The sequence below is a fragment of the Anopheles ziemanni genome, chromosome 3 (genome assembly GCF_943734765.1).
Source record: "Anopheles ziemanni chromosome 3, idAnoZiCoDA_A2_x.2, whole genome shotgun sequence".
Classification (NCBI taxonomy): domain Eukaryota; kingdom Metazoa; phylum Arthropoda; class Insecta; order Diptera; family Culicidae; genus Anopheles; species Anopheles ziemanni.
In genome coordinates this window covers 31,395,628-31,423,171 of record NC_080706.1, presented here as the reverse complement: position 1 = coordinate 31,423,171, position 27,544 = coordinate 31,395,628, and the positions used below count along the sequence as shown (strand labels likewise).

The window sequence follows — 27,544 nt, the reverse complement described above, 5'->3', positions numbered from 1 at the left end:
TTTCCCCGGTTTGTTCTGTTTTAATTATAAACTCTTCTCGTCAAAATCTGATCACACGCCACATGATGTCACACGGTTTCAGCGGAATCTCACACATGTAGTGGCTCCCGATAACTCTAATCTAAAAGGTCAAACGTTCGCACATGCCAATACACGTTCCAGCATGCCTTGTCCACCAGCCGATGGTTGGTGCAAAATGGCGCGCACTGTAACAGGACGGTCACTGGTGCTTTCGGTACTCGGAGGTAGAAATTACGGACGAACAGCAATAAAACGACGCAGGTAATAGACACCTTACACTTTTTGTTTAAGGTGATTCATACCCAATTGATCGAATTTAAGCCTCTGTAAAACTACCAACCATTATCACAACATCAAATGCATCAAATGCATCGATGGACGATTGCAATTAAAATAAGATCGTAAACAATTTGACAGATATACACAATTTCCCACAAGGGAACACAATACAGATCGAAAAAACTATAAAACACAAATCTTTCAGCTTATCAATCCTGCGTAGCCCAAAGTGATCGAGCATCGGCAAACGCCGAACACCGCGGGACGCTTTCTTTTTTCGGACGCGCACTGACTGCTCTCGGGCATCTAATGCCTAATTTTCTGGAGGAAAATGTGTGGGAACCCTAAGTTTGCCCTAGACGATATAGTATTAGTATGATTGGGAATAGTTGATTCGCGCGTAGTGATAGTGCGTACCATCCTGATTATGTAAACCGGTAGTTGTACTAATTAAATGTTGTGTTAGTACATATCATACTTTCAGGAACGAATACCGGTAAAAAGGTAAAATTAATAATGGGGATTGGACGACAATAGATCATAAAAATATGCGCCCATTTATGGCATTTACTGCATTCAAGTAAGAAGGTATTGCAGTGGTTTGTAGTTGAAGTACGTACCGTGGTATTAGATTAGACATGGCGTGATTGCCAGAACGTCATAATGGTCCCTAGGCCCTCGAACGGTGTAGGTGTACAGTTTCTACTGCACTTTAGTGCAAGGGATTAAAGCGGTAGAAACAATCAGCGATACTGATAGGCGCCATCAGGCAGAAAGGAAAGTACGCTCTTTCTACCCAGTCGGATGGCGAAGCATCAAATCCGTGTGAGCGATATGCGCCACTAACACCACCGAGATCTCGAGCCACCGAACCCACCGAAGCGATAGGGTGCGCAGCTGACTGATCAGCGAAACGATGGTACCGACTTTTAGAGGCGCTTGGATGAGGAAGCTGCAATGGATGGTCCAGAGGATCCAAAAATAAACAAATCATGCAACCGCCACATGTCTACGGTCATACGGTACGGTGGGCCTCCACAGAGGGCCCTCTGATAGTGCACCGTTATTTACACTGCCCCGCTCCTAGGGTCTGCCGCAAGGCGCCCTTGTTATTGCTTGCCTTGGCAGGAAGGGCCACAGCCGCGGTAATGGTCAGCGTGCCAAAGACAAATGTCATTCAGCACCTGCATGCTTGAAGAAACTAGAGCCCGGCTAGAGCCGAACGGTCGACCGGGATCAATGTGGGTGGTAACCCCTAAGCGATAAGCAGCGATAGAAGAGCTGTAGAAAGTGAAGTAAATATTAAAATAAATGACCTGAAGGGTGAAGACATCGGCATTTAGCAGCATACCTAATTATAAAGAGATTATGGGAAAATAAATCACTATAAGTAAAGGAAAGATGCAAAATAGATAGAATAATCATAGCTTAATGGTTTGAAAAGAGTCTAGATTTATGAGAGCAAATGAAAATTTTACATAGTCACAATGTACATTTAAAAATACAAACAGTTAAGGTTGAAACTTTCCTTATCCAAGGCTGCTAACGAAACATCTCCGTGCACTAACTTCTTCGATCGAGAAAGCTACCTCCACCAGTAAATCCGTTCAACCGTGTCCCACAAGCCCTTTTACAAGCTCAGCCCCCTGTTCCCAGCCAATGGGTTTGGTTTGCCTACACAGATTGCCTAATTTACATGACGCATGATGGCGACCATAGTGGGTACTGTCAAGTGGGCCCTTTGAAATTTCTTCCGATCGACTGAACACCAAATTTGGGCAGCCCTCCAATGGTGGTACTTACATTCCATCCGTACAAACATACTTCGGTGTTGCGGGAACTCGCCCGGCGCCGCTAAAAGCCATGCGATGTGCGGTTGGGAAGAGTAGCTGCGATAGCGGAGACAGCCAACCCCCGATGGATCCATGCACTTCTGGCTTGCTGGGCATGCACTTCACAAAACCGAGCCAGTCGACGGTTCGAAAAATCCCACACACTTTCGTTGTCCCTTTTGTGTCTGGCTCACAATCCATTCATCAATCAAACGGTGCAGGCTTGAGTGGTGGCGGTGTTAATCCGATTGTAGTCTTCATGCGGCCCACAAGAGTATCTTTGGAGGAGGAATAAGCGTTTAAACACTCTTACTTTGGCAGATGGAATTCAAGTTCGATGGTAAGATGCCCTTTGTTCGTCAATTTCCTTTGATGGATGTTTGTTGCAATTGAATGAATGTTTCTAGTTTGACTTACGTTTGTGCCACGATTGTGGAAGCTTTTACATCGTAGGTAAGCTGTATTCGGCCGTTGATTGATCATGTAGGTTTAAATGTGTAGTGCTCACGGTAACGACTTTTCTGTTTGCTGAATTTGAAAGAAAAGTTAGACATAAATCTGAATCGAAATCAAATACTTATAAAATAAACATTAAAAAACAGTCCATTCATCGTCTTACATGCGCCACCCTTGAACCGTTACGTAGGGGGGCCAATTAGCAAACGTCCGGTTTGGATTTGGCCAATGTGCAGCAATTGAAGGGCGCGTGGGACTTGAGATCTGTCAAACATTTAGTGGAAACATTCAACCACCCTTCCGAATGATTGCCTTTTTTAACGGAGTAACATCGTCTTATCGATTGATGAAATCTTCACTGGCGCCAGATTGGGATTCTGAAACAAAATACAGTAGAGCACCTGCACCTGCAACCTCTATTGGTGTAGCGCAAGCATCGGGCGCATTTTTCAAAACGTGGCTACATCTTTGCACGTCTCTTCGTGCTCCATGATGCTCTCTATCTGCAAAGGCGCGAGGGGTATGGACTGCAATATGATGCGGTCGACCAAGGAAGTACGTGTCACATTTTTCGCCCGCACGATGGATCCGTTTACACGTGCGCGACAATGATCTTTTGCTACACATTTTCCACTTAAGGTGAACCCCGACCGGAACTCCGAAGGTGGATAAGGAAGTTTCGAACACACCTTTTTTGTTTTGGGGACTGTATCACGAACGCACGCACACGTGTATGTAGATGCATGAGAACGGTTTTGAATGACCAGAAACACAGAAACCGAAATTTCAGATCGCATCCTCACGGTCATGTCTTGCAATCGATCTTCAAATTTGTTTGGCGAGGAGGTGACCATTGCTATTGTTGCGGCTCACATTTCGACACTAATGTAGCGAATGTTTGGCTGTTTGTAATTCGATCGCTTGGTGGCGTTAGTGTACGACGACTGCGTAATCTTTGGACAACTTATTGAGGGGAAAGAAATTTGGCACCGTCGGTTTTTTTCCTTACTTCGTTCAAGAGCAAACAAATCGATGGTGGAATCTGGTGACATTTTTCTGCATTTCGCAGAAAACCGCGAGGAACTGCTACGGGATAGGGTTTCCGTTGCTCAGCGGGGCGTGTAATTTGAAGCTCAAAAGGAAACGGACGGGAAGAACTATTACCGGAAGGGTATGTGCTGGTCAACTACGGTGCGTCGGTGACGTGGGGCGAGAGCAGGCATGTTTCGATCGTTCATGTTACCAATATTAACCCCCTCCGTTTCGGACTGTCTTTTAACGGTGTAGTTCAATATGGAATACTTTCTTAGTAGTCTTAAGACATTTAAAAGAATTTATTATATTTATAGTACGTGGGCGAACATATTCGCCAACCCACCGTTTTTTCATGTAAACACACACCCTTTCTAGGGGCTTAAGGGATATTACTGCAATCAAAATCTTATGCAAACCTGCCGGTGGTAGCTTTTCATACACCTTAACGGTATTACGGTGTCTAATCCGACTCACTTTCACTCTCCGACTGGAAGTCACCGACGTTGATGGAAAATTTGTACTCCTGATCGCAGCCGAGGTACGAATCGCTCATGTAGTACAGTGTGTACTCGTGGTGACCCGGGCTCGGAGCGACAAAGTTCAGTTTCACCTTCGCCTTCTGCTGCAGCGTGAGGCGCTTGATCGACAGGAGCGAGTTAGTCTTCGGGTCGCCAATTACCACCCACCAGCCTTCTTCACGTTTCTGTGGAGCGAGAAAAATTGGAATCAGTGAATAAAAGCAAGGAGCAACATAAGAAGCGTTAGAAAATCATTTTATTACTATCTAGCTATTTCAGATTTCATACGTTTGAAGGTTTTCTTGGTATTTTTGTTTAAATGGAAAATGTAAAAAAAAAATACACCAAGGTATTCTGTCCAACATGCTTCACTCTTTCATCCAAAAAGAACAGTTGACTATATTTAAGCACATTACCACAGTTCTGATTGCTTAAGTTATCTTGCTATGAAATGTACACCATTTAATAAACATGAAGAATATTTAAAGATATTTACAAAGCTGCTAAAGTTTCATAGAATGTTTCAAAATTATCATTAAGAACCGATGAAACGATCATCAAACATTTGAATATTCATTTAAAAACATTATTGTTAGTATACTTATTGATTGGCAATTGAAAACCACCAATGGTTGTTAAAATCTTTAAAAAATCAATTCAAGCTGTAAAACCACATGAAAGTAATAAACATTTTCTTTGCAAACAAAATTATGCAATTTTTCAGCATTAAAAAAATGTACGTAAGCATATCGAACTACATACACAGATTCTTTGATTTATATCAATTTCTTTATCAAGGTGTAAACCATAGATGTTTTGTTTTCAAACCATTCGCTAAAGCAATCTGTTTGGTTTCCTGTATTAATGGCATTCGGTTGTAAAGCTATTATTCTATCCTGGAATTGTCTTTTCATAAGATTCTCCATTATGGCACAATGGCGACAATCCTCTTCAACCATTTTCTGTTGTGGTTTTCCTTCTCGCTGTATGTGGTTTCTCATCTTCCAGGCGGAAAAGAGGTGTCTTATCAGCCCATTGAGAAGGTTTCGGCAATAGGATACACGTCCGGAATCCGACCGCCAGGAAATGGAACACCGATCGGCGGGATCTGCGCGAGTTCGAGCAAAGATCGATTATCGATTGACCGTCGGTGGCGGATTTAGGTTCCATTTAAACATCGATTGATTTATTAGGCACCTGCGTTCAGCCACTTTGCTCTCACAATGTGCCCGGGGTGTCCGATTACGATGGACTGGGTGATCAACAAAGATCTGCTTACAAACAACGACGCCGCACGCGCCGTCGCCAGGATCATCCAACCGAGGATGCAAATTTTGCTCTCTACTCCATTTCGCATCCAGAGTATTGTTGAATGTTTGTTCTTGTCACTCGCCGGTCGATAGCAGTTGGCATTATCAAGTATCAGTTCAATTTCTTTTTCACATTTTTTAAAAAGAAACAGGAGAGCCTAATCGTTCATAGATCGTTGGTGTGTAAAAGCTCCCACAAAATTCACACATACAAAAAGGGCAGAATTAAAGGATAATACTAAATAGATCCATTTGGAGTACATCACAAGAAGGATCCAATACTACATCACGATTTGAATGATTCAATCAATATCCCACACTCTAATATGCAAGCCATGCTCTGTCCAACATCCTGTTTACTGGACCTAAAAATCATTCGGCTCTAGAGCTCTCAATAGTGTTAAAATGAATAATAATCCGATCCCAAGTAAAAGATCCCCACCCGATCGATGATAGCGGTGTATAACGGAGGCCTAACCGTAGCTTATCAAACAGATCGTGGGGTGTGTTTATTGGAAGCAAATGACAGCACCGTATAAACGCCCATTAAATGATACATATTTACAAACTCCTCATACCCGACCTGTGTACCAGGATGCGGTTCCCGTTTTTTGTGCCCTTTTGTTAGCTAGGAAAACATTATATTAATTTTGTTGGTTTTGATCGGTGGGGTTCGGTTCTTGGTCACTGCAGTCAATTGCACTTGGGGACTGCAACGGTGACGCAAGCACGCCGCTATCGCTAATTCACATTACTATAGTAGAAATGGTGATGAACTATTGTATTGTTTTGCGATTTTCTTGTGAATTTACTATTTTGACAACCTTGACAGGCAGGCCTCCGCGATAAGCGATAATCGGGAGGTTGCGTAGCAAGTTACTAGTTGACAAACCCAATGACGTTGGAGCCCTAAAAAAAACAAATAGGAGTGTGTTTGCCAACTAACCTGCGGGAAGAAGGGTGCAATGACGGGACCGGTGACATCGTCCTCTCGTTCCAGGTTGACCCCCACGTTTACCGACGAGCCGGAGTGTATGCGATCCTTGTCGAGAACCTCGAACGTGAGCTCAATGTTCGGATACCGATTGCAGAACCGGGCCACATCGGACATCTGCTGGTCGGTGAGCTGCAGCAGCCGCGTCCGATCGTCATCGTCCAGCTCCATGATGTCGAACACGGTCTCGATCTTCTTCTCCTGGCAGCGCTTGATGATGTCCGCACCGAAGTGCGGTAGCTGCTTCAGGTACGAATCCTTGCTCCACATCGCTTGCGTGACCATTTGCGCCAGCTCCATGGCAGCGACGGCCGGCGAAAGCCATCCGTTCGAGGAGAGCACATCGACGCAGGCCTGCACCAGTCGGATCGCTTTACCGAGAATTTGCTCGGTGTCACCCTGCAGTTCGGCACCAAGCTGCAACCGGGAGAGATGGGCTTGCAGCAGCAGGTTCGTCTTGATGTGCGGATCGTTGTACTTTGGTGCGGTTCCGTTCGGACCGGTCAGCTTGTTCGGTAGCCGGTTGGCCAGGCTGCGCAAAAGATTATCCTCGTGGTGGCGCACGATCAGATCCTCGTACTCGGCGGCGGACGAAATGATTTCCAGCAGACCGCGGATCTTTGTCTTGCTGTTCAGCGACAGACTGAACAGTTCGATCGTGGTGTAGTTGATGTAATAATATGCTGCAATCATACCCAGGTTCAATGGTAGTGTGTCCATCTCGTCCTCTACGCCGATGCACTTGGACTGCTCGAGATCGGACAGGGTCGATTCCACCAGCTCCGACAGGTGATCCGACAAGTGCCGATGGGTAACCCCCTGCAGGTTGTAGTAGTTCGGGTTCTGAGTTAACCTTCGGTAGAGGAACGTCCAGGTGAGATAGTCCACTGCGTCCTGCTTGTTTTCGATCGTCTTAGTCACAATCTCAGCATTGAAGTGATCGTGCAGTCGGTGGTCGAGATGGCTTTCGACGGGCAGTGGCTCGTTAAGGAACTTCTTGTAGAAATCCTTCTTGGAGCTCTGGCACATCAGGACCGCCTTCGCGTCGTCGTCCTCGAGCGGGCGGTTCGCGCGTCCCACCATCTGCAGCACGTCGGTGATTGGGTAGTCTTCGTACGAGTGTGTCCTCCCGTTGTAGAACTGCGTGTCCATGATGATCACGAGATGGGCGCTGATGTTGAGTGCCCAGCAAAGTTCACGCGTGCAGATGGCGATCTGTACCGCACCGGAATCGAACAGTTGTTCCACCATGCGCTGATCGGACGCGGTGAGACCTTCGTGCATGTAAGCGACTCCTTGTGACAGTGTTTCCTTCAGCGTCTTGTCCGTCATTCGGTCTAGGAATGGCTTGATGTCGTCCTCCTCGGCGTGGAAGAACCGGTTTGGCTGCAGCTCAGCCGCACAGTACGTCAGCACGTCGATCGCCGTGAGCCGGGCGAGCTTGCGCGATGTTACGAACACGATGACCGGCTTGTGCGGGCTAAATTTAGTGATCGCATTGTACACCGGCTTCGACATGGCCGCTATGCGGGATGCGTTGTGCGTTATATTGAGTCCTTGCACGTGCAGCTCGAGTGGAATCGGGCGCACCGAAGGGTGGAAGTTGAACGTGGCATTCGTGCTGCACCCGAGCCACTGGGCGATGTCGCGCGCATCAGCAAGCGACGCCGAAAGGGCCACGATGCGGATCGGTTGTTCGATCTGCGACGAAATATAACGCATACGAGAGCAGACCACCTCCAGCACGGGGCCATCTTCGCCCCCGATTAGCTGCAGTTCGTCCACGATGAACAGCTGGACGTTTTGTACGTTCTTGCGTTGCTTCCAGCGGCGCGAAAGTACATCCCACTTGTCGGCCGTCGTCACAATGATCTGACCCTTGGCGATCAGCTTCAGATCGGTGCCAGTTTCACCGGTCAGCTTTACCACCTTGCAGCCCAGCGCGGATTGCCCGAAACGCTGGTGCCACTCGTGAAACACCAGTTCCGCTAGCGGGTCCCGAGCGACCAAGTACACCACGCGACCTGCCGGATTCTGTGACAGCAGTCGTAGTACGGCAAACTCGGCGACGGTGGTCTTTCCGGAGCCGGTCGGTGCGCCAACAAACACGTTGTCCTCGCTATTGTAGACCGCGTTGAAGACTTGTGTCTGGATGGGATTAAACTGTGGGAACCGATCGGAGTAGAGTGCCTCGAAGGTAGCCTCGCGTAGCGCGCTAATGGGAAGTGGTTGCAAATCAAGCAGCTCCGTCGGAGGGAGGTTCTTCTCCGGCAGAATCAGATGCCGGAAGGACACTGGGAGCTGCGTTTCCGCCCCGATCCACCGGTCGGACACGATGCGCAGGAAGTACTGCGGTGGAAGTGGTTCAAATACGGGGACGAAGAACTTTACCAGATGATCGTCGGTGCAGTACTTCGCCTTCAGCAGGAAGTACTCATGGTGAAGGATCACCTCAGAATCGACGTCCTCGACCAGTATCCAGAACGCTTCAGACTGACCGTGAACCTTCTCGTCCCACTGGAAGTCCGGTGTGATCGTCAGCTCGACGCGCAGGGTCGAACGTGTGATCGGCTGAATGTGCGTCGACAGTTCCAGCTTCGGGAACTGGTGAATGTAGCGGTAAATGGTTTTGCCGAGCTTCGGTACGCGAATCAGCTCACCGATTTCGTTCGCCTCCAGATCGTACAGCCGCTCCCAGGGGAAGTTTTTCTTCTCGATCTTTTTCACGATCTCTTCGGGCATCTTGCGGAACTGACGAAGCGGCGACATGCTCTGCCACATGCGTCGATCGATCATTTTGCACAGCGTGAGACACTTGTCGGCCAGCTGCGCCCAACCACGGTGCAGCACGATCTCGAAGATGGCACGCAGAAGTCGCGCGGCGGACTGGGTCACGTACACCATGTCCGCCATCAATGCGAAACCTTCCAGCTTCAGTTGCGAAATGTACGCCTGAAGCAGCACGTTCACCTTGGCGCTCGGTTCCTCGATGCTCTCCTTGATGGGGATCGGTACGCGCTCCATCAGCTTCTGCAGTTCAAGCTTCTCCTCCTCGCGCACGGTAATGTTGCGGAACTCGCCGGATAGCGAAAACACCCGGAACAGTTCGATCTCGCTCAATGTCGGTTTCAGCAGCTGATGGTAGGTCAGCATGGTCTCGTGCGTGCAGTAATAGTGCGACGCGATGCGACCCACCTCCGTCACCTGGAAGTGGCCACTTTTGCGATCGTACTTCAGCAGCCCGCTCCGCTCGAGGTGCAGCGCCGCCGTGTGGATCAGATCTGCCCGGAACTGCTCGAGCAGTGGATCGTCCTGCACCGCATCGATCGATACGCCGTACAGGGTCGGTTGGCGTAGCATACGGATGTAAAGGTACGTGTAACCGAGCCAGGTGACGGCGTCCTTTACGTTCTGCACCGTACCGAGCACAATCTCGGCGTTCAGCATATCCGGCAGCTTCGAGATGAGCTGCGACTCGATCGGAAGCTGCTGGTTGAGCAGCGACAGGTAGTACTGCAATTCGCTATGGTTCGTGATGAGGATACCTTCACCCTTCGTGTCGTACTGCGGTCGACCGGCACGACCCAACATCTGCAGCACGTCCAGCGCCCCCAGCTCCACCCAGCGTCCTTTCTCCGGATTGTACACCTGTGTGCCCTTGATGATGACGGTGTGCGCCGGCAAATTTACACCCCACGCTAGGGTGGCCGTAGACACGAGCACCTGTATGTGCCGATCGGCGAACAGATCCTCCACCAGCGTACGGTCGACGCGTGTCATACCAGCGTGATGGATGGCGAAGCCGTACGGAAGCAGATCCTTTAGCTCTTGATTCTTCACCTGATCCGCTTCCGATCGGAGCACCTCCATGCTGGCGGAACCTTCGCGCAGGAACGAACCGAGCGTGTCCTTCTCCAGACACATATCGCGTACAGCGCGAGCCGTTTTGCCCGTCTCCTTGCGCGAGTGCACAAACACCAGCACCTGGTTGCGACCGGCGTGTTCCATCACCTTCTCGTACACGATGTCGTTCATCACCTGGAAACGCTTGAGCGCTTTCTTCTCCGTCACACCGATGTACTGCTGCTCCAGGGCTACCGGACGGTAGCTGTTGTCGAAGTAGAACAGACCCGTCTCAGGCCGCACCCGCAGGAACGTTGCTACGTCCTGGTAGTTGGGCAAGGTGGCCGAAAGGCCCACCAGCCGAACATCCTCCTGAGTCGTTTCGATGTTGCGGATCGTTCGAGCAACCAGTGCCTCCAGCACCGGGCCACGTTCGTCGTGTAGCAAATGAATTTCGTCGATGATCACCAATCGCACGAACTGGGTGTACGTTTTTTCTCCACCCTTTCGCGTTATAATGTCCCACTTTTCAGGCGTACAAACGATCACCTGCGTGGCTGCGATCTGCTCTCGGCTCAGTTGATGATCACCCGTCAATTCGGCCACGGTCAGATTGTAGGTGGCCAAGCGACGCCCAAAGTTACCCACCATCTCCTGTACCAGCGAACGCATTGGAGCGATGTAGATGATCTTAAATTCGTCCACGTTGATCGTACCGTCATCGTTGATGTGTTTACCGATCTCGCGCATCATCGTGAGCAGCGCCACGTTCGTCTTACCGGCACCGGTGGGGGCACAGAGCAGTAGATTCTCGTCGCTGTCTAGGGCGCTCTTGTATAGCCGGCTCTGAATGCGATTCAGAGTCTTGAAGCCGCTGAAGACGGGCTGCACGTACTTCGGTAGCTTCTCGATTGCAATCAACTCCTCGTCGTCGTCAAATGGACGCGGTTTAAGGGCCGGTACGTGCACTTCCTCATAGCCTTTGCGCTGCTTGCGGAAAGAACCGTCCGGAAGCTGACAGCGTTTGTTCGCCATCAGATGGGAACCTTGGGTGAAGGCTAGCTCGTCCAGCTCCAACACCGTACGATTGCCAATGATCTGACCACCGGCGCCAACACTTTCCCCACCTCCGGCGCCTCCGCGTGGTCCCTCCGAATCGTCCATGAAAGCGTCCTCTAGACGTTCCCGTCGTGCCCGAAGGGAGGATGATTTCGTGTCCGAGCCATCCATTTCTGACTCGTTTACGTAGTCACGGCCTTCATGTGCCTCCTGCTTCCCTGTATCCAGTTGACGCAAGATTTTGGCCAGCGCTGCGTCCGATTTCATCTTTTCGCGCAACTTGATACGATCGCTTTCACTCTGCGACTGAGCCAGCATCGTGCAGTAGAGAATCATTTGACGGTTCTTCTTCAACTGCTTGATGAAATCAAAACAATCGTAGCCAAGCAGTAACACTAGCTGATTCTCGCACTCACGATCGTCTCCCGATTCCTTCAGCACGCTCAGCACCTCGAGGGCTTTCGCCTGTGACATCATCGAATCGTTGTAATACTTGCGCAGACAACGCTGCAACCAGTGCGCATCGATATCACGCGGATCGAGTGCTTTTTCCTTCTTGTTCATGTCCTCTCCACCACCGAGATTTTCGGCGTGCAGAATACCATCGTCCCGAGCCTCCTCACCTTCGTCCTGTCCGTCGTCCTCACGCACCTCACCGTACTTGTCTTCATCCGACTCCTCCTCCGACTCCTCGAACCGCACATTTATGCCGTACTGTTCATCGATCGGTTCGTCGCCGCCGGGCCCAGCCTGTCCCACAGTTCCGATCGCACTGGCTGCGTCCGATCCAAAGTCGGTAATCTTTTTCCCGAGGTTTACTAGCAACGCGAACCGTTCATCCGCCACGCTACCCAGCAACCCATCGATTTCACGCTTCTTTTCGCGCTCCTTCATGCGATCGTTTTTCAGCACGGCCAGAATTTCATCGGCTGCACCACGCAGAATGTCCCGCGGCTGATCACCGATCGCTTCCTGGATAAAGCTCAGGAGCACCTCGTACGTTTGGCGCGTTTCCTGCGTCTTCGGACGGTACACGATGCCGACCATTTCGTCGATCCCTTCCGAAAGCAGTGTGGCGCCTTTCATGCTGTTGAAATCGTACTGCGCCTCGTCACGCTTTTGTCGCTTCGCCTTGCGTTCCTCCGTCTTTTCCGGTTTGCTGCGCTGCGCCCGGTCCCCCATCCGCGTGCCGTCGAGCTTACCGACCAACGAAATAACCTCACCGGTCGCTTCATCACGGCGCGGGCGCTCGATGAGCCGGATGTCCGCTTGCAGTACGAGATTCGAGTTCTGCGGCCAGTCATAACAAAAATCGTCAGGAATACGAAGGTAGCAAAACTGATATTTCACAACTTACCGCTTTGTACTCGTACTGCAGCTGTCTTGCCGCTGCATCCGCCATATTGTTGAGCTGCTTTCAAGTGCTTTTTTCGTCTGAATAATTTGTTCAATACACTGTCTAGCAGACTTTCTTTATATTTCACTCGTTTATAATGGAGGTAGCATTAAAATCACACTCAAAAACGAATTTTATTTAGTCCGATTGTAATCACGACGCCCGAAACCGCTTCGGTGTCTTTTGTTTTGACATTTACGCAGTAGTGTTTTCAGCTGCGAGATTCGGAAGACCCGAAGATTCGATCCTTTGACGAATTCTAACGATTCCAATCCCATTTCGACGGATTCTCAGCCCCTGCCCACCCAGTCTAAAATGTTTGGCCAGTCTAAATGTTTGGCCTCGGATCTCTTGCTCTAATCTCGCATTTGCTCTTGCTTCCACTCGTACGAGGGTAAGCAACACGCGGTGAGAATGTGTGCGATGCACGGTGACCTGATAGCGTGTGCGTTTACTTGCAGAAACGTAGAACTTGCATCGCGCCCCACACACATGCTGCTTCCCCACGCACAGCGTCTATAAGCGTTTGTTATTTTCTATTCTTCATGCACCTCTGGATGTTCATCGTTTGGGTTTTGTCGCTCTAATTTGTTATCTTTTTGCTATTTGTAATTCTGCTGCAGATCGATCAGTTCCAGTTCGGCGTCACATCAGAGCGGATGGTTGGCAGTGTACGAGGTTCCTGAAAGGGTTAGCGGAAAAGTAAGGTTAACTTAGGCACGACCGCGTGGTGTCGCCGAGCTGGAGCTCAAGTCAGAGAAATCCTAGCCGACGCACATCTCGTGCTGTTTGAGTAATCAAGCGGATCACGAGTTTCGTGCGATCTGACAAACGGAAGGCAATATTCCTTTCGTTACGGCGGGTGAACAGCCGCATTTTGACTGCGCACTAGCGTGGTTGGCTAGCAGTGCTCCTGGCCGCATGGTGGCAGTCAAAATGTGACGCCTACAGAAAATCTGAATCAATGAAAATCAGAACACAGAAAATCAGGACATATGGCCTTTAGTAGCCAGTCCTTAAACAATAGAGGTCTATGTCTCCAGGTTAGTTTGCGAAGGCCCAGGAAGCTGGATTCAATAGCCGTACTGGAGTAAATCCTCGCCGAAGTGAAGAAGAAGAAGAAGAAGAAGAAGCTGCAGATCGATGAACAAAAATCCATAATATGTAAGACCGCGTCTACACGGCATCGTAGCGTAGCGATTTTGATACTCCGTCGTAGTCTCAACTATTTTTTATGGCCGTGGCTAAGGCCTCTCGACCAACATTTACACTACGACACCTGATACCACTACCTCCTAAAAATCCGTGATCGAACTAGCACAATAAGTTCTGACACTTCTTGAGTATGCTCTTATCTGGACCACCTCCCAGGAAGGTGGTTCACCTTCGACCCGCAAAACCAAGCTCCTGCTTGATCTACGTGTCGGGTTTAGCGCTCTCTGCACCCGCTGGTGCTATTCCTTGGCCTGGCCAGTTTTGTGCTAGGCCCTGAACGTGACCGGTGTCCAAGATGTTGATCAGCGATGGATTGGTACCGCGATTGGCGGGTGCTGCTACTCACCCCCGGTGCATCCCTCCCCAAAGTATCTCAAACATCGAGTAACCGGTCTGTTCCTCTTCCTTGCTGAGGCCAGTCCGCAAAATTACGCTCCTGCATAATCTACGTCTGGCCTCGTTCCGTGTGGCCTGGCTGCTCTTATGCCAGGCCCTTGACAAGACAGGTTTCCGGTTTGGCATGGTCATCGTCAGACAGGTACCACCTTGGTGCGCTGCCTTCACCGGTGCATCCCTCATCGACAAATCTCAAGACGCCCCATAGCCTGCCTTGTTCTCTTTCCACTGCTGAGGCCTACAGCAAAACCACCCTCCGGCGAGGTCTACTATGGCCTCTACTTCCTTTGCACTTGCGTGCCTGTACTCAGGGTGCCCGCTTGTGCCACGAGCGACACTTTCGTTCTGCTGCTGGTCAGAAGACTTTCAAATGGGTGACAAGGCCATTTTACTCGTCTCCCACCAGCAACCCCAGGAGTTGCACCAGCCCAACTCCTTCGTATTCGGACGTCCACTCGCGGCTCGCGCATCAGTCTTGATTTGAGTGCCCGGGTCCTGACAGAGCACTGACCATCCAAACCTCGATTTCTGCGACTTTGGCGTGAATCTTCCAGGAGAGTGAATCCCTTCCGTAACACTTCCTACGGCTGCACGGCCCTGTCCGTTGATATAGGATCCATCCTAACCTACGGAGAGGCTAAACAGACCAGAGGGCTAGTTATCTAAGACCAGGATTAAAGATACCTTACAAGGCCCATCACTCTGATAGTGCATGGGAGGTCGGGTATCCCTCCCACCCAGATCTCTGTTCGTCACTCCTGTTGCTAGGGGGTCCAGTGGGCCCACGAGGAGGCCAGTATTCCAGGCGTTCACGCCGCACAATACACTGTTTTCAGGGCCAATTCGTCGGCATCAAGCTGCTCTTTGTTGGTATTAGGCAGTCAATTGCACGCGCACGACTTGTGTTTGGTTTCGTTAGAAAGCACTTTGGGCTTGTTAAGTTTAACTTTGGCGTTATCGGTAGCAACATTGGCGCGACGAGAAAAGGTCGCGTTGTTGTCGCGCCAATGTTGCTACCGATAAAGGCAAAGTTAAACTTAACAAACTCAAACTGGTTCCTAACGATGCCAAACAAAAACCTTGCGCGTGCAATTCACTGCCTACTACTGGCAAAGAGCAGCTTGATGCCGACGAATTGACCCTGAAAACAGTGTAAGATAGGTAAAGATCAGATTGGCCCAGCCACGACAGCAGGTCCCTAGTAGCCACGATGGAGGGGGTGCTGCGTAAGTTGAGGATTTCGAACATGCTGTCGGATCTGTTCGGATCTCACCGGGGTCTGAGGCAAGGTGATGGACTCTCCAGCCTTCTATTCAACATCGCTCTGGAAGGTGTCATGAGGGCGCGGGCTTCTACATCCGTGGTACGATTTTCACTCGCTCCTTCCAATTCCTCGGCTTCCCGGATGACATCGACATCATGTATCAGTTGACGGCGACGAACTTGAGGTAGTAGAGAAGTTTTGCTACCTCGGCACTGTCGTAACTCCGGACAACAACGTAAGTTGCAAAATCCGGAGGCGCATTGTTCAAGGGAATCGTGCCTACTATGGGCTCCTCAAACTCCTGAGGTGCAGATGGATTCTTCCACGCACAAAGTGTGGCATATACCACACGCTGATAAGACCGGTCGTTCTATATGGGCATGCTCCTGTCTATCTTTGGCGGTGTGTGTGAGCAGGGCGTGTGGAGGAGAAGGATCAACCACGAGATAGCAGAGCTGTATGGCGAGCCAGACATCCTGACGGTCGCGAAGGCCGGCAGGATTCGTTGGTTGGGGCATGTCATAAGGATGCCGGACGCATGCCCCACCAAGAAAAGGTGTTCAGCAGCAACCCGCCTAGCACGAGACGACGAGGAGCTCAGCGAGCTCGGTGCATGGACCAAGTGGAGCAGAAGCTGCAGCCATGGACCGAGCTACCTGGAGAATGATTGGTGACCAGGCCATGTCAGCAGGACGTGCTATCAACTATGAGTGAGAAGATGACAAGCATAAGGGTATCCACGACGCGCCGGTGGGTAACGGCCGGCGTGCGAACGGTTGAATGTCGATCACATTCAAATGCTCTATAGTGAGAAGATTTTCTCGAATCTGACAAGCGTCTCACCGAGTGCTTGGGCAGTGCACGGTTGTCCTGAAATAGGTTAGCGAGAAGTAGGGTTAACCGGATGGTCGCAGAAAACTGTAACTCGCACAGACAGTAAGGATAATCACAGAAAATCAGGACATATGACCATAGCAACCGGTCCTTAACACTATAGAGGTCTATGTCTCCAGGTTAGCTTGCGAAGGGCCAGGAAGCCGTGCTGGGGTAAATCCTCGTCGAAGAAGAAGAATGAAAACCGATACGGCTTTTGGACACCGTACGGGGTCTCCGGACTTGGGTCTGTTTACACTGGGCGTGCATGACCAAGAAGACGGTCGTTACGCCAAGAAGAATCGCGTAGTTTAAGTTACCTTCGGGGGTCCGCGATAGCGGTGGCGCCGGTTAGAAAATCGACTCATGAGCGCCGTGGTTCACCACCTCGACGGCGTGGGTCCGAATCCCAATGGAGACCGGACCGTCCCCTGTACGAGAGGAATGACTATCCACGTACATATAGGGTAAAAAGACTCGTGCACCCTTAACCGGGCAGGCATGACCAAGAAGGTCGTTACGCCAAGAAGAAAAAGTTAACTTTTGTTTTCTCCATAAAAACCCTGATGGAAAAGTATTTCAATAGGAAATTCGTTATTTTATGAAATAACATTCCAGTAAAATATCGTGGTACAAAATATTGAAAATCCTGTAATCAAAATTTCAACTGTGGTTGATTTCCGAAAACTATATTTAAAGAAAATAGATTCGAATATATTTTCTCATATACCTTAGGCATTTTGTATTTACTCGTATTTTATTTTACATCCAAAGTAGTTTCTGTGAACCCTTGCAAGTCACCCAGTTAAACACGACAATAAAGTTATTTCCATTTTCACATGGAATGGAAAAATTAAGAAATTAAAAAAATGACAAGCTGAAATTAAAATCATAATGGCCTGGACTGACATTATTATCATTATTGTAACCAAACTACTACCAATTTCAAGATTGATCGTCGGTCGGCTCTGTGCCATACTCGGACATTGCGTCCACCATCATATTATCAAGTACGAACTCTGTCGCCGTATCTGATTGCTCATCTTCTACCACTGCTCCATCGATTTCACCCTCTGCTGTGCCCGGATACTCATCTGCATCGTCGTCATACGGTTGCCTGTCTTCGATTGGCTGCTGCTCGGAATCGTAATAGGAATAGGCCATTTCCACCATGCCATTATCTTCGTCCACTGCTTCCGGGTCATTCGCGTCATTTTCGGATGCTTTACTTTCGTCCTGAATGATGGCTTCCTCATGATAGGCATCAACGACGGGGTCTAACTCCACCCGAGGCTCATCATCGTAGGTTTCATATGCTTCCGAATGCATCTCGGGTTCGTCTTGGTATGCATCGTAACTTTCAGATTCATCCCTGGCCTCGTCTTGATACATTTCCGCACCTTCCGACACATCCCTAGCTTCTTCTTCGTAGGTTTCAACATCCTCTGATCCGGTCCTTTGCTCATCCTGATACGTTTCATCATGGCCAAACTCGACCATGGGATCATGGTACGTTTCAGCGGCATCCGACTCCGTCGTGGACTCTTCTTGACATTTCTCAACTGCTTCCGGCTTGACATTTGGCTTTTCTTGGTCCGCATCAATATCTTGCAAATTATCATGTTCTTCACGCGACGCTACAACTTCCTGTGTCTTTGGATCAAGATAGTTAATTTCCTCCTCCTCCCTAGAATCAATCTGCTCTGTTTCCACTGCTCCAGTTGTCAGTTTGAATTCTTCTTCATGTCTTTCATTCGCTTCCGGCTCCACTGTTGATTCACCTGGCATTTGCTCAGCAGTGTCTGAATTTTTCGAGACATCATCATCACCAGTTTGAACTTCCGCCGATGTGTTTTTTTCACTCTCCACGGTAATACTACCGGTGTGGTAAACCTTTCCTACCTCGCCTTCCACATTATTCCCATCGTTTGTTACGGATGCCATTTGTTCCATCACAGCATGCCCCTCGCCCTCACTGATCGTAGCTACAGTCGACTGATGGTGCACCCCCATCATCTCCGGTGTGTACCCAACTCCACCGGCCGCCATAGCCATCGCATAGGCATTAGGATCCATTGCTCCAGCCGTCACCATTTGATGATGATGATGCATCATGGCCGCCGCACCATGCGAATACATCATGTTATCCAACGGTTGATTCTGTGACTCGTCCTCCGCGACATAGTGCATCATACCGTGAACAGCGACTGCACCGGCCGCCGCAGCCATGTACGCCGCCGAATGCATGCCGTACTCGAGCGCGTACTGTTGGTTGTACATTTCGATCGCCTCCGGTACGATCATGTGCGGTTGATCGTGATCAAGCATCATCGGTACGCCGCCCATCGTCGCTACCATCGCGGCGTGATGCTGCTCGATGGTAGAAGCCATCGTGTCGGGTGGATTGGCGGCGGCGGCAGCGGCAGCCGCCGCTGCAGCAGCTGCAGCAGCCGCCTCCTTCGCAATCACATCCGCGCGCTTGGGTTTGTCGCCACCGTCGAAGATGATGTCTAGTGCTTCCTGGAAATCCTTCGGCAGCGGTACTTCACCTTCGGCTGTTACGTAACCATCGGGATCTTGCTCCGATGATGGTTGCGTTTCTGAGGCAAGCATACTCTCGCCCTCATCGATGACACTGTCTTCGTCCATCGGTGCTTCGCCACCAGTATTCGCATCGAATTCCGACTGTGACGGATCCACCGTTTGTAATAGCTCCCCATACTGATAAGATTGACTGATGTCTTGGGCAAGTTCTGCATGGACTCCACCATCCTGAGCGTGTTCCGCTGGCATTCCTTCACCCGCGATAGTATGTCCAATGGTCGCAGCCGCGATGGTTGCTGGATCGGTCGAAACTTCAGACTGCTGCTCCGGCATGGTTTCAGTACCCTCAGTGACCGCGGCCGCTGCTGCCGCGGCTGCTGCTTCCTCCTTCTTCGCATTATCGGCCTGCTGCTTCTTAAAAACCGGCATCCGGCCAATGAAGGGCAACTTTTTCGCACCCCCGTTCGCATTATTGGTCGACTTAACGGTGCCCACGTTGCTCGATTTCGTTCCCTTTTCCTTACGATCCGCCGATCCCTTCTGGGACTTCTTGTCCACCTTCGTTGGTTTCGGTTCGGGCGGGAAGTTTACGACGGCTTTCTCGATTACCCGATGACCTCCGCTGCGGCTCGAAGGCGATCGGCTGCGGGTTCGTGAACGCGACCGGGAGTACGACCGTCGATGGTATCGTCGACCCCCACCGCCATATCCACCACCACTGGCGCTTCGGCTACGTCGCCCCCTGGAGCGACTTCGGCGACGGTCACGTCGATCGCGATAGTCGTTGCGTCGACCACCACGATGATCTCGTCCACCGTACCGATCAGGACTTTCCCAACGATTCCGACGATCACGGCGGTCCGGACTGCGCCGTTCATACTCACGCTCACGATCACGATCGCGCTCACGTTCTCGGTCTCTGTCTCGATCGTCATCACGATCGAAGCGCTTACTGTCCTCTGGTCCAATACTGCTATCGTCATGCGAGGGTGCATTCGATGCTACGGCCGGCTCGGCCGGTTTGGCTGTTGCTGCTGCTGCGGCTGCGTCAGCAGCTTTCTTCTCTTGCGCCGGAAGTACAACAGTCCACTTCCCTGGAAGTGATAAATTTTTATATTATAAAAAAAATAACTCAAAACTTATTTTACAACGCACACGATCAAGTGATAGCTAATTTTCAATTAATCTTTAAATCCTGATTTTGGCAAATAAGCAATTAGTTTACCTATAATGTAGGATTACACTTTTCGTAGAAACAAGGCTACAAATTTCTACAAACATTCATCCCTCTATGCCGAGTTTGTTTGTTCATCAAAGATACCAATGACTTACCCAAACTTGGCTGCTCCTTCGACGAACCTGCAGTAGCAGAACCCTTTCCACCCTCATTCTTCGCGGCTGCAGCAACCGCTACCGCTGCCGCCGCCACCACCTCCCGTGCGTTCACATCCTTCGCTTTCAGAATGTTACGCATAGCCGCGTGGATGGCGTTGCTAGAATCGAACTGTGGTTCGTTCTTTGCGCTCGACCGGCTGTCCTTCTCCGAACCCGAATCCGACTCCGAGTCGGACGAATCGGAGCTACTGCTCGACGAGGACGAGCTCGACGAAGCGGCCGCCCGCTTACGCTTCTTGGAGCGCTTCTTCTTTTTCTTCTCCCGTCGCTCCTCCTTACGAGACTTCTTTTTCTTCGCCTTCTTCGATGAGGTCGACGGTTCCTCCTTGATCGGTTTATGGACGCTGATGGACGTGTCTACAGCGGGCAGCAAGTCCAGAGACGATGAATCCATTGGGACGTCGTTTCTTTCGACTTTCGGCTGGATAGGAAAGGAGGAGCACGCGGCAGCAGCCGGAGGAAACAGCATGTCGCTTGAATATGACGCCGACGACGACGGATGCCGGAGCTCTTCGGCAGTTGGCGGAGGAGGGGGAACCGGCATTTCCTCGTCGCCAGGGCGTGGACCACCATATTTCTCGTAATCTCGCTGACGATTAGCCAGCCAAGTCGCTTCAAAGTTTCTGTTAGTTGCAACATATACCTGATTTAAGGGAAGGGGGTGAACAAAATAAATATATCGCAAAACACGGCCAAAAACGCAAAACTCACCGCATACGAGTTGGCATGTGTGCGTGATTTGAGGTGCCACGATGCGTCTTTCAGTTCGCCCATCCAGATGTCGCACAGTTTACAGTACCAGGCCGTGGCTGGAACGAAAAATTGTAGGCCACGTATGGGTGTGCGTTGCACCGGGGCGTCCGGATTCACCATCGTATCGTTTGGGTCCTGGTGAGCACGCCATGGAGCTTGCGCAAGCTCCTCGTCCCTGGTTTGCCCTTGCACGTTCACCACCTCACGCCGATGATGGTCCAGGTGCAGATGCAACAGATACTCTTTGGCCGTCTTGGGAAACACGTGGCATACGTTACACCAGTGGACTTCCGGATCATAGTGAACATGGTTGAACTGCGGCTTTTCTTCTTTCACACCACCCTCGGAAGTTTCGGTCGGTCTGCGGAAGAGATATTATTTTGATAGCGATCAAATGTTGTAAGCATAGAACCGAGATTGCTTTGCTCGCGACCATCATCATGTTCGTAATACCTGTTTCCCGAAGTTTTGCGCTTGCCACGGGCATGCATACTCTCCAGCACTTCGTTTTTCAACCGTTCCGGTGACGGCGATTCCGACTCCCGGCGCGGTGGTGGAGCTTCTGCACCCACCACTCCGTCTGGAGAACGCGATCTATTCCGCTGCGCGCGTCGCCCCGCGTCTGCATCGCTCTCGATTCGCTCGAAATCGGACGGCGTGATAGTCGGTGGATCCGGGATGGTGGGCAGCGGCGGTATCGATAGTATCGACGGCGGCGATGGAGTCCGATTCTTCGTTATAATGCCGTCCAGCAGGTCGATCACGTTTTCGATCGTCTTGATCTTGGCCAGTATTTGCGACTGTTTATGTTCGTGGTACCCGAAAGGGAAGAAAAGCCAGGCGCGCGACATGACGAAAAACGGCCACGGAATGGGAATAGATGGAAAAAGCAAAAACAAAAAAATACACACAACGATTAATGCAGAACCGTTCTCGTTAGTCCAGATGCGTCTGAGCGAATGGAAGAAGCTGCATTCCAAACCCTTTTCTTAGTCCGACTCTAAATCGAAATGCACTTCGCAGAGGGGTGTGCGTAAGTGTTGTGCGCCTGCGCAACTGGATGATCGTACGATGTATACGGGTGGAATTTTCCATTATTATTGCATCGTATTGCAGACAGGGACACTCGGGTCGATTGCGGCCAGTGGGCGGGCAGGCGAGTGGGTTATGCTATATCGCTATTTTTGGTACATTTGCAGTCATAATTTTCTTTCCCCTTTTGTCCTGGGCGTTGTCGATGACGTCAGCAGCTGCAGCTGCAGCATCAATGTGAAAAACCGAAACAAAAATTCATCAAAGGTAGAAGTTGTTTGCTTTGCAGGAGGCCGGTTGTAGCTGGCGAGCATATGGTATTCATTACTCAGTTGCAAAGAAGAGGGAGAAAACGGAATATACGATGAGGAGATTGGAGTTTGAAGAATATTATATTCCGCATTTCAATAGTCCTGTTTTTTTCTCCGGCAACTGTCGGTTGTTCTTGGTCTGTAGTTGAAGAAGGTGATCTTTCACTCCATCGAGGCTACAGCGTCATTTGATGCTTACTAACTAATTTACAGTAATCATACCCGGCACAACCAGGAGCAAGCGTAATCTGAAGTACGACAAAGGTAGGCTTGCAGATAATATTTTTTCTATCGAAAAATAGCACGGCCCAGACACTTAAACGCTATTTAACCTTCCTCGACAACTTCAAATTACATCTTGCTTTAACAGTAACTATGGTTACAGATACATTTTTGACAATTTTGTACATTTCAACGGCAACATCGTGCATGTAGATGTGCTCTCTTTTTCTCGACCTTCGGCTACCCGTAGCCCAGAAGGGAGGGTCGTTGCAGCATCTCCAAAAGAGGAGTTCTCATTCGGGACGAATAAATGCAATGGGTATACGACGAAGCGAATGTGACGCCGTGCCAATCGTCTTACCCCTGTCCTCTGACCGCACGTGCTGATGGACAGGGGGATCCTTCCTGTGTGTGTGTATGTTGCACGATCCTGTTGCTTGCTTATTGCAATCTCTTTTATCTCCAACATCATCTTTCAATCATCAATAAAAGGCTGTGGGAAAAGTGGAGAAATAGAGAAAACGATCTTTTGTCTACCGGGACACACCACCGGCGGCCCGGGAAAGGATGCTAGTAGTGATGAGATAGATAGCTTTGCTTTTTTCGATTGTTGAACTTTTTTTTGTAGCAAACAATCCCCTAATTTCCGTTAAGGACAAGCTGCGTGGAATATTTTTTACGCATTGGGTTTCTTAATTACTAAAACGGTCTAAATTAGATAAGGAACCGTTCGGAACTCGAATAGCTTCGCGAGCGTTTTTTATACGGGATTTCAACAGTAGACCTACCTGTAGCTTGTCATTTTCTTTGATAAAGTTGTTCGTTGTCGGGGACGGTGGCTCACGGCCCGAGGACAGATCCGAACGTTGTTCTTTGAGCGTTTTTAGTTCACGCTTTAAAGCTCCTGCCCGTCGTTTGTAATCGTCACGTTGTTTTTTCATTGCAGCCCGCTGATTTAACACTTCCAATGTGATTGCAGCTGTTAGTAAAAATGGATAAAAAGGAGGAAATGATGACTGATATGCTTACGCAGCAACAGTATATGCAAGAAAAATAAAATAAAAGAAACATTTAAATTTATGTAACATAAAAAGACCGAACTGACCTTCACGCTTTCGTTTTTCTTCTTCAGTTTCCTGAATGACCGGCGGCGGAGGAGCTTCAATCCACTCGGAACCTGTACCGCCCCCCATCATCATAGCCTGCGACGGATCCATCATTGTCCCGTCACCGTATGGACCGGTAACCATGCCATAGCCATAAGCATCATACCCTCCCATGTAGACGCCATTGTTGGCGTATCCTCCGTAGCAGGAAGGATCGTACATACCACCCTGCATCATGTAGCCTCCGCCACTTAGATCTCCACCCATCATCTCCATTGACATCCCTCCACCTCTGCTACCCATACCCGGCGAACGACTGCGTCTTCCGCGACGTCCATGACGACGCATCGGGGGTCCGCGGTCGGGTGACCGTCGCCTCGGGCGGTATGACGGTGGGCTGCGGGACCTCTTCCTACTGGATTGGCCATGCCGACGACGATGGTAGCTAGGACTGCGAGATGGACTACGACGCTTCTCCGTGCGGCTTACGCTGCGGCTATGACTGCGGGACTTGCGGTCGCTTTTCTTCTTCGAACCTAACAAACAGAAAATTACATCAGACCGTTAGCAAAACTCCCCTGAATGTAGATCTATCACACTTCCACTTGGAAAGACCCACTTTTTTCTGCTGGCGATTTCGAACGTCGGCTTTTGTCATCATCCATCTTTTCCATGGGAACCGATATCGATGAACGATGGTCAGGACAAACGAGGGGCTGTTTAAGGCTAGCCAAGTAACTTGGACGCCGAAAAGCACTAACAATATATGCAAATCTAGAAAGCAGATGGCGAAAATGTGAAAATTCACAACAAAGTCGGTGGAAATTTGACGGCGTTCTCACGCTACAATCAATTCGGCAATCGCTGGTCTATTTTGACTAGTGTTGGTAAAATCGGAATTCGGATTCCTTGACGGATTCGGATTCGACCGGATTGGATCTCATGTGATGAACTCCCGGTTGACAGAAACTTAAATTTTTGCTGTAGTATCATGTAGTTCCAGCAAGAGTCCCAGCAATCTTCCATGGAAAAACATGCTGTAACTACATGACAGCAGCAAAAAATTTGAATTTTTGTCAACCAGGCTACATTTAGTTTCGAGTCGTTCGGGACTCGATCTGGTTCGATTTTATGTAGGATCGGGTTTTTGTATGCAATTCGATTATCCGGAGTCCGCCCCAAACACCCAGGATAACCGACATTCTACTGTTTGTCCGGTATCTTTGACAGATTGAGACTTAGATCTGGATTCATAGATTCAAATCCCTACATGGAACATCACTAGCGCTAAGGATGATGCAAAAAAGTGTTGCCAAAAAATAAAAAAATATTTAACTATTTACATGAATAATCTTCTTTGAATACCTTGGTCAAAATTAGAAATAATTGCTGAGATTGACCATTTGTTTGATAATTTTATGTCCCCCGCTCGTTTTACAGTATAAAATACCAACAAAAAGGTGTTGTTAAGACGATCAATTTTGTATCATAAAGGGGTTTCCATCCATCTTAATAACAGACAGAGAGAAGTACACACAAGTTTTCCGGAATGTTACGCTGAAGTAGCAGTTTTATCGTCTATTTGCACAGCTATTTGAACGCGTATAAGGCATTTTCAAGACATTTAATTTTATTTAAAATAAGATATTAGCATCTTTGGGGTCCGCGACAGCCGAGCGGTAGCGCCGGTTAGAAAATCGGCCCATGAGCGCCGGGGCTCAACATCTCGACGGCGTGGGTTCGAATCCCAACCGAGACCGAACCCTCCCCTGTAAGAGAGGACTGACTTTCCACGTACAACAGGGAAACAAGTCTCGTAAGCCCTTAACGGGGCAGGCATGACCAAGAGGTCGTTACGCCCAAGAAGAAGCAGTATTAGCATCTTTTAACTTTTTGAGATAGTTGCTTGCAACTTGTTCGAAGAAAGGACTGAAATGGGAAGCATCATCCATCTAATTCGACGCATTCATCATCCACGAAAACTAATAACTTACGATTGCTTCTTACAAACATTACCAATTATGGTTGGTTCATGTTTTTACATCAAAACACACCCCCACATTATTTGGTTATGACGCATTGATTCGAAAGCATACAGCGATACTCGCTTAGAACAACATCAACAGCATTCAACGCTAAAATAGTATCGATGATTAACTCATTTGCCGATGCTAGAAAGAGAATTATATTTACTAACTCCCGGAGAGGAAGGTAATAACAAATACATCACAACAACGACGTCATTCGCTCGATCATGGCACTATTAAATTGAGGAAAAATATGGGTATTTTCAATCTGTAAAACTGACCGTTGAACGCAGCAGCTCAGTTTGGCATACCGATTTTATTGTAAATATTTATTTGTCTTTAAAATACATCTTTCGCTACACTCTTACCTCCGGAAATAGAATCAAATTCTTTACATTCCAGCATTCCAAGAGATGCGCTTCACGTGAGCGAAGAAAAAAAGTGTTTGTGACGTTTTCTTTACATTGACTCGAATCAGGGTCAGTTAGTAACTGGCCAGGTCAGTGTCTGCCTCCTACGCTAAACTAAAGACACCTTCGACACGTTTATAGTTTTCCTTGGAAAATTAGTGGCCATGAAACATTTAATGATGATTTTTTGTTCGCATCGCGATCATGGCATATTTAGCTAGGAACAAGGCAATAACTAGGCCACCGGATATAATAAAATTGGATGCAGTTTTACGATCGCTTTGAGAGGAATAACGTGTAGATTATTCGTAGATTTTGAAGAATCACAAGGTTCTGTGCCAAGGAAATAATATTTACTAGCAATAAAAATGTTAGTGGAACTTTGAGTTCCTATTATGCCTTATTTTTATATATGTACGTATTAAATCTTATTTTTAATTTGGCATTTACCTTATTTTCGTATTTCGTACCGACGTGAGGAAATCATAGTTTTAATGTTTTTTTGTAATTGTGACGGTTTCAGGACCCAAACCCACTAACAATAGTAAAATTCTCTTTCTAACAAAAAAAAATGGTTTACCAGCGGACAAAAAATTGGATGTTGTCAAAAGTGTCAAACGAAAATCGGAAAATAAAAAGCACTCGACAATACCAAACAAGATATTTAACTTACGCGTTGAGTCACACAAGTATAAATAGCTTCACGATTCTATCCGGCAGAAAAACGACGCAACTAGTCCTAGAGCACGCGACCACTTTGGGGAGGAGATTCACCAGAAAAGCAGTGAAAAAAAAACCAATCCTTCCATCAACCGGCACCTGTTACGACATCAACCGAGTCCGGGAAAACAACACCGGCCCGGGTGCCGAACTGTTCGCTCGAATGTAATCTTTCGGATTGTTTCCGTTGGTCACACTTTTCCGCTGCCAATTTTAACGGCCCTATAGAGCAGTGAAGGCTGCAAGCTGCCCCGGGGAAAAATGTGCAATACAACCATTGACATGACGGGGAAAAAATGACGATACCGAAAGCTGTTTTGCGAAAAATGAATTCGATTAATCATTAACATGCGGTGGGTGGAATTTTAAAGAAAATCTTGCAAAAACAAAACATCGCTCTGTATGTGCGTACCGCGCCATGGCGACAAGATTAAGTCAAACAACTGTTTCCGGCCGTAGGGTAGTTAAATACACCACCATGCCAGGTCTCTTCCGTACAGGATCACGAACTGTTGCTTTCTCGCTAGTATCGG

General features: G+C 48.8%; 2 protein-coding genes across 3 annotated transcripts; both read right to left on the bottom strand.

Moving 5' to 3' along the window:
- Positions 1-3,976: 3,976 nt before the first annotated feature.
- Positions 3,977-12,774, bottom strand: LOC131289569 (U5 small nuclear ribonucleoprotein 200 kDa helicase). Of its 2 annotated transcripts, XM_058318855.1 has the most exons (4): positions 12,705-12,774; positions 11,555-12,637; positions 6,398-11,461; positions 3,977-4,326 (listed from the first exon to the last, which is right to left on the bottom strand). In XM_058318855.1, the coding sequence occupies exons 1-4, from the start codon at positions 12,747-12,749 to the stop codon at positions 4,084-4,086; spliced, it is 6,435 nt and encodes a 2,144-aa protein (XP_058174838.1). In that variant the 5' UTR covers positions 12,750-12,774; the 3' UTR covers positions 3,977-4,083. The 2 variants fall into 2 exon arrangements, with proteins under 2 accessions (XP_058174838.1, XP_058174837.1); XM_058318854.1 differs by having other exon boundaries at positions 6,398-12,637.
- Positions 12,775-17,212: 4,438 nt separating this feature from the next.
- Positions 17,213-24,585, bottom strand: LOC131284550 (zinc finger matrin-type protein CG9776-like). The gene is made up of 7 exons (XM_058313413.1): positions 24,474-24,585; positions 23,854-24,390; positions 23,537-23,727; positions 21,637-21,983; positions 21,142-21,544; positions 20,368-21,073; positions 17,213-20,129 (listed from the first exon to the last, which is right to left on the bottom strand). The coding sequence occupies exons 1-7, from the start codon at positions 24,526-24,528 to the stop codon at positions 17,437-17,439; spliced, it is 4,932 nt and encodes a 1,643-aa protein (XP_058169396.1). The 5' UTR covers positions 24,529-24,585; the 3' UTR covers positions 17,213-17,436.
- Between the last annotated feature and the right edge of the window lie 2,959 nt (positions 24,586-27,544).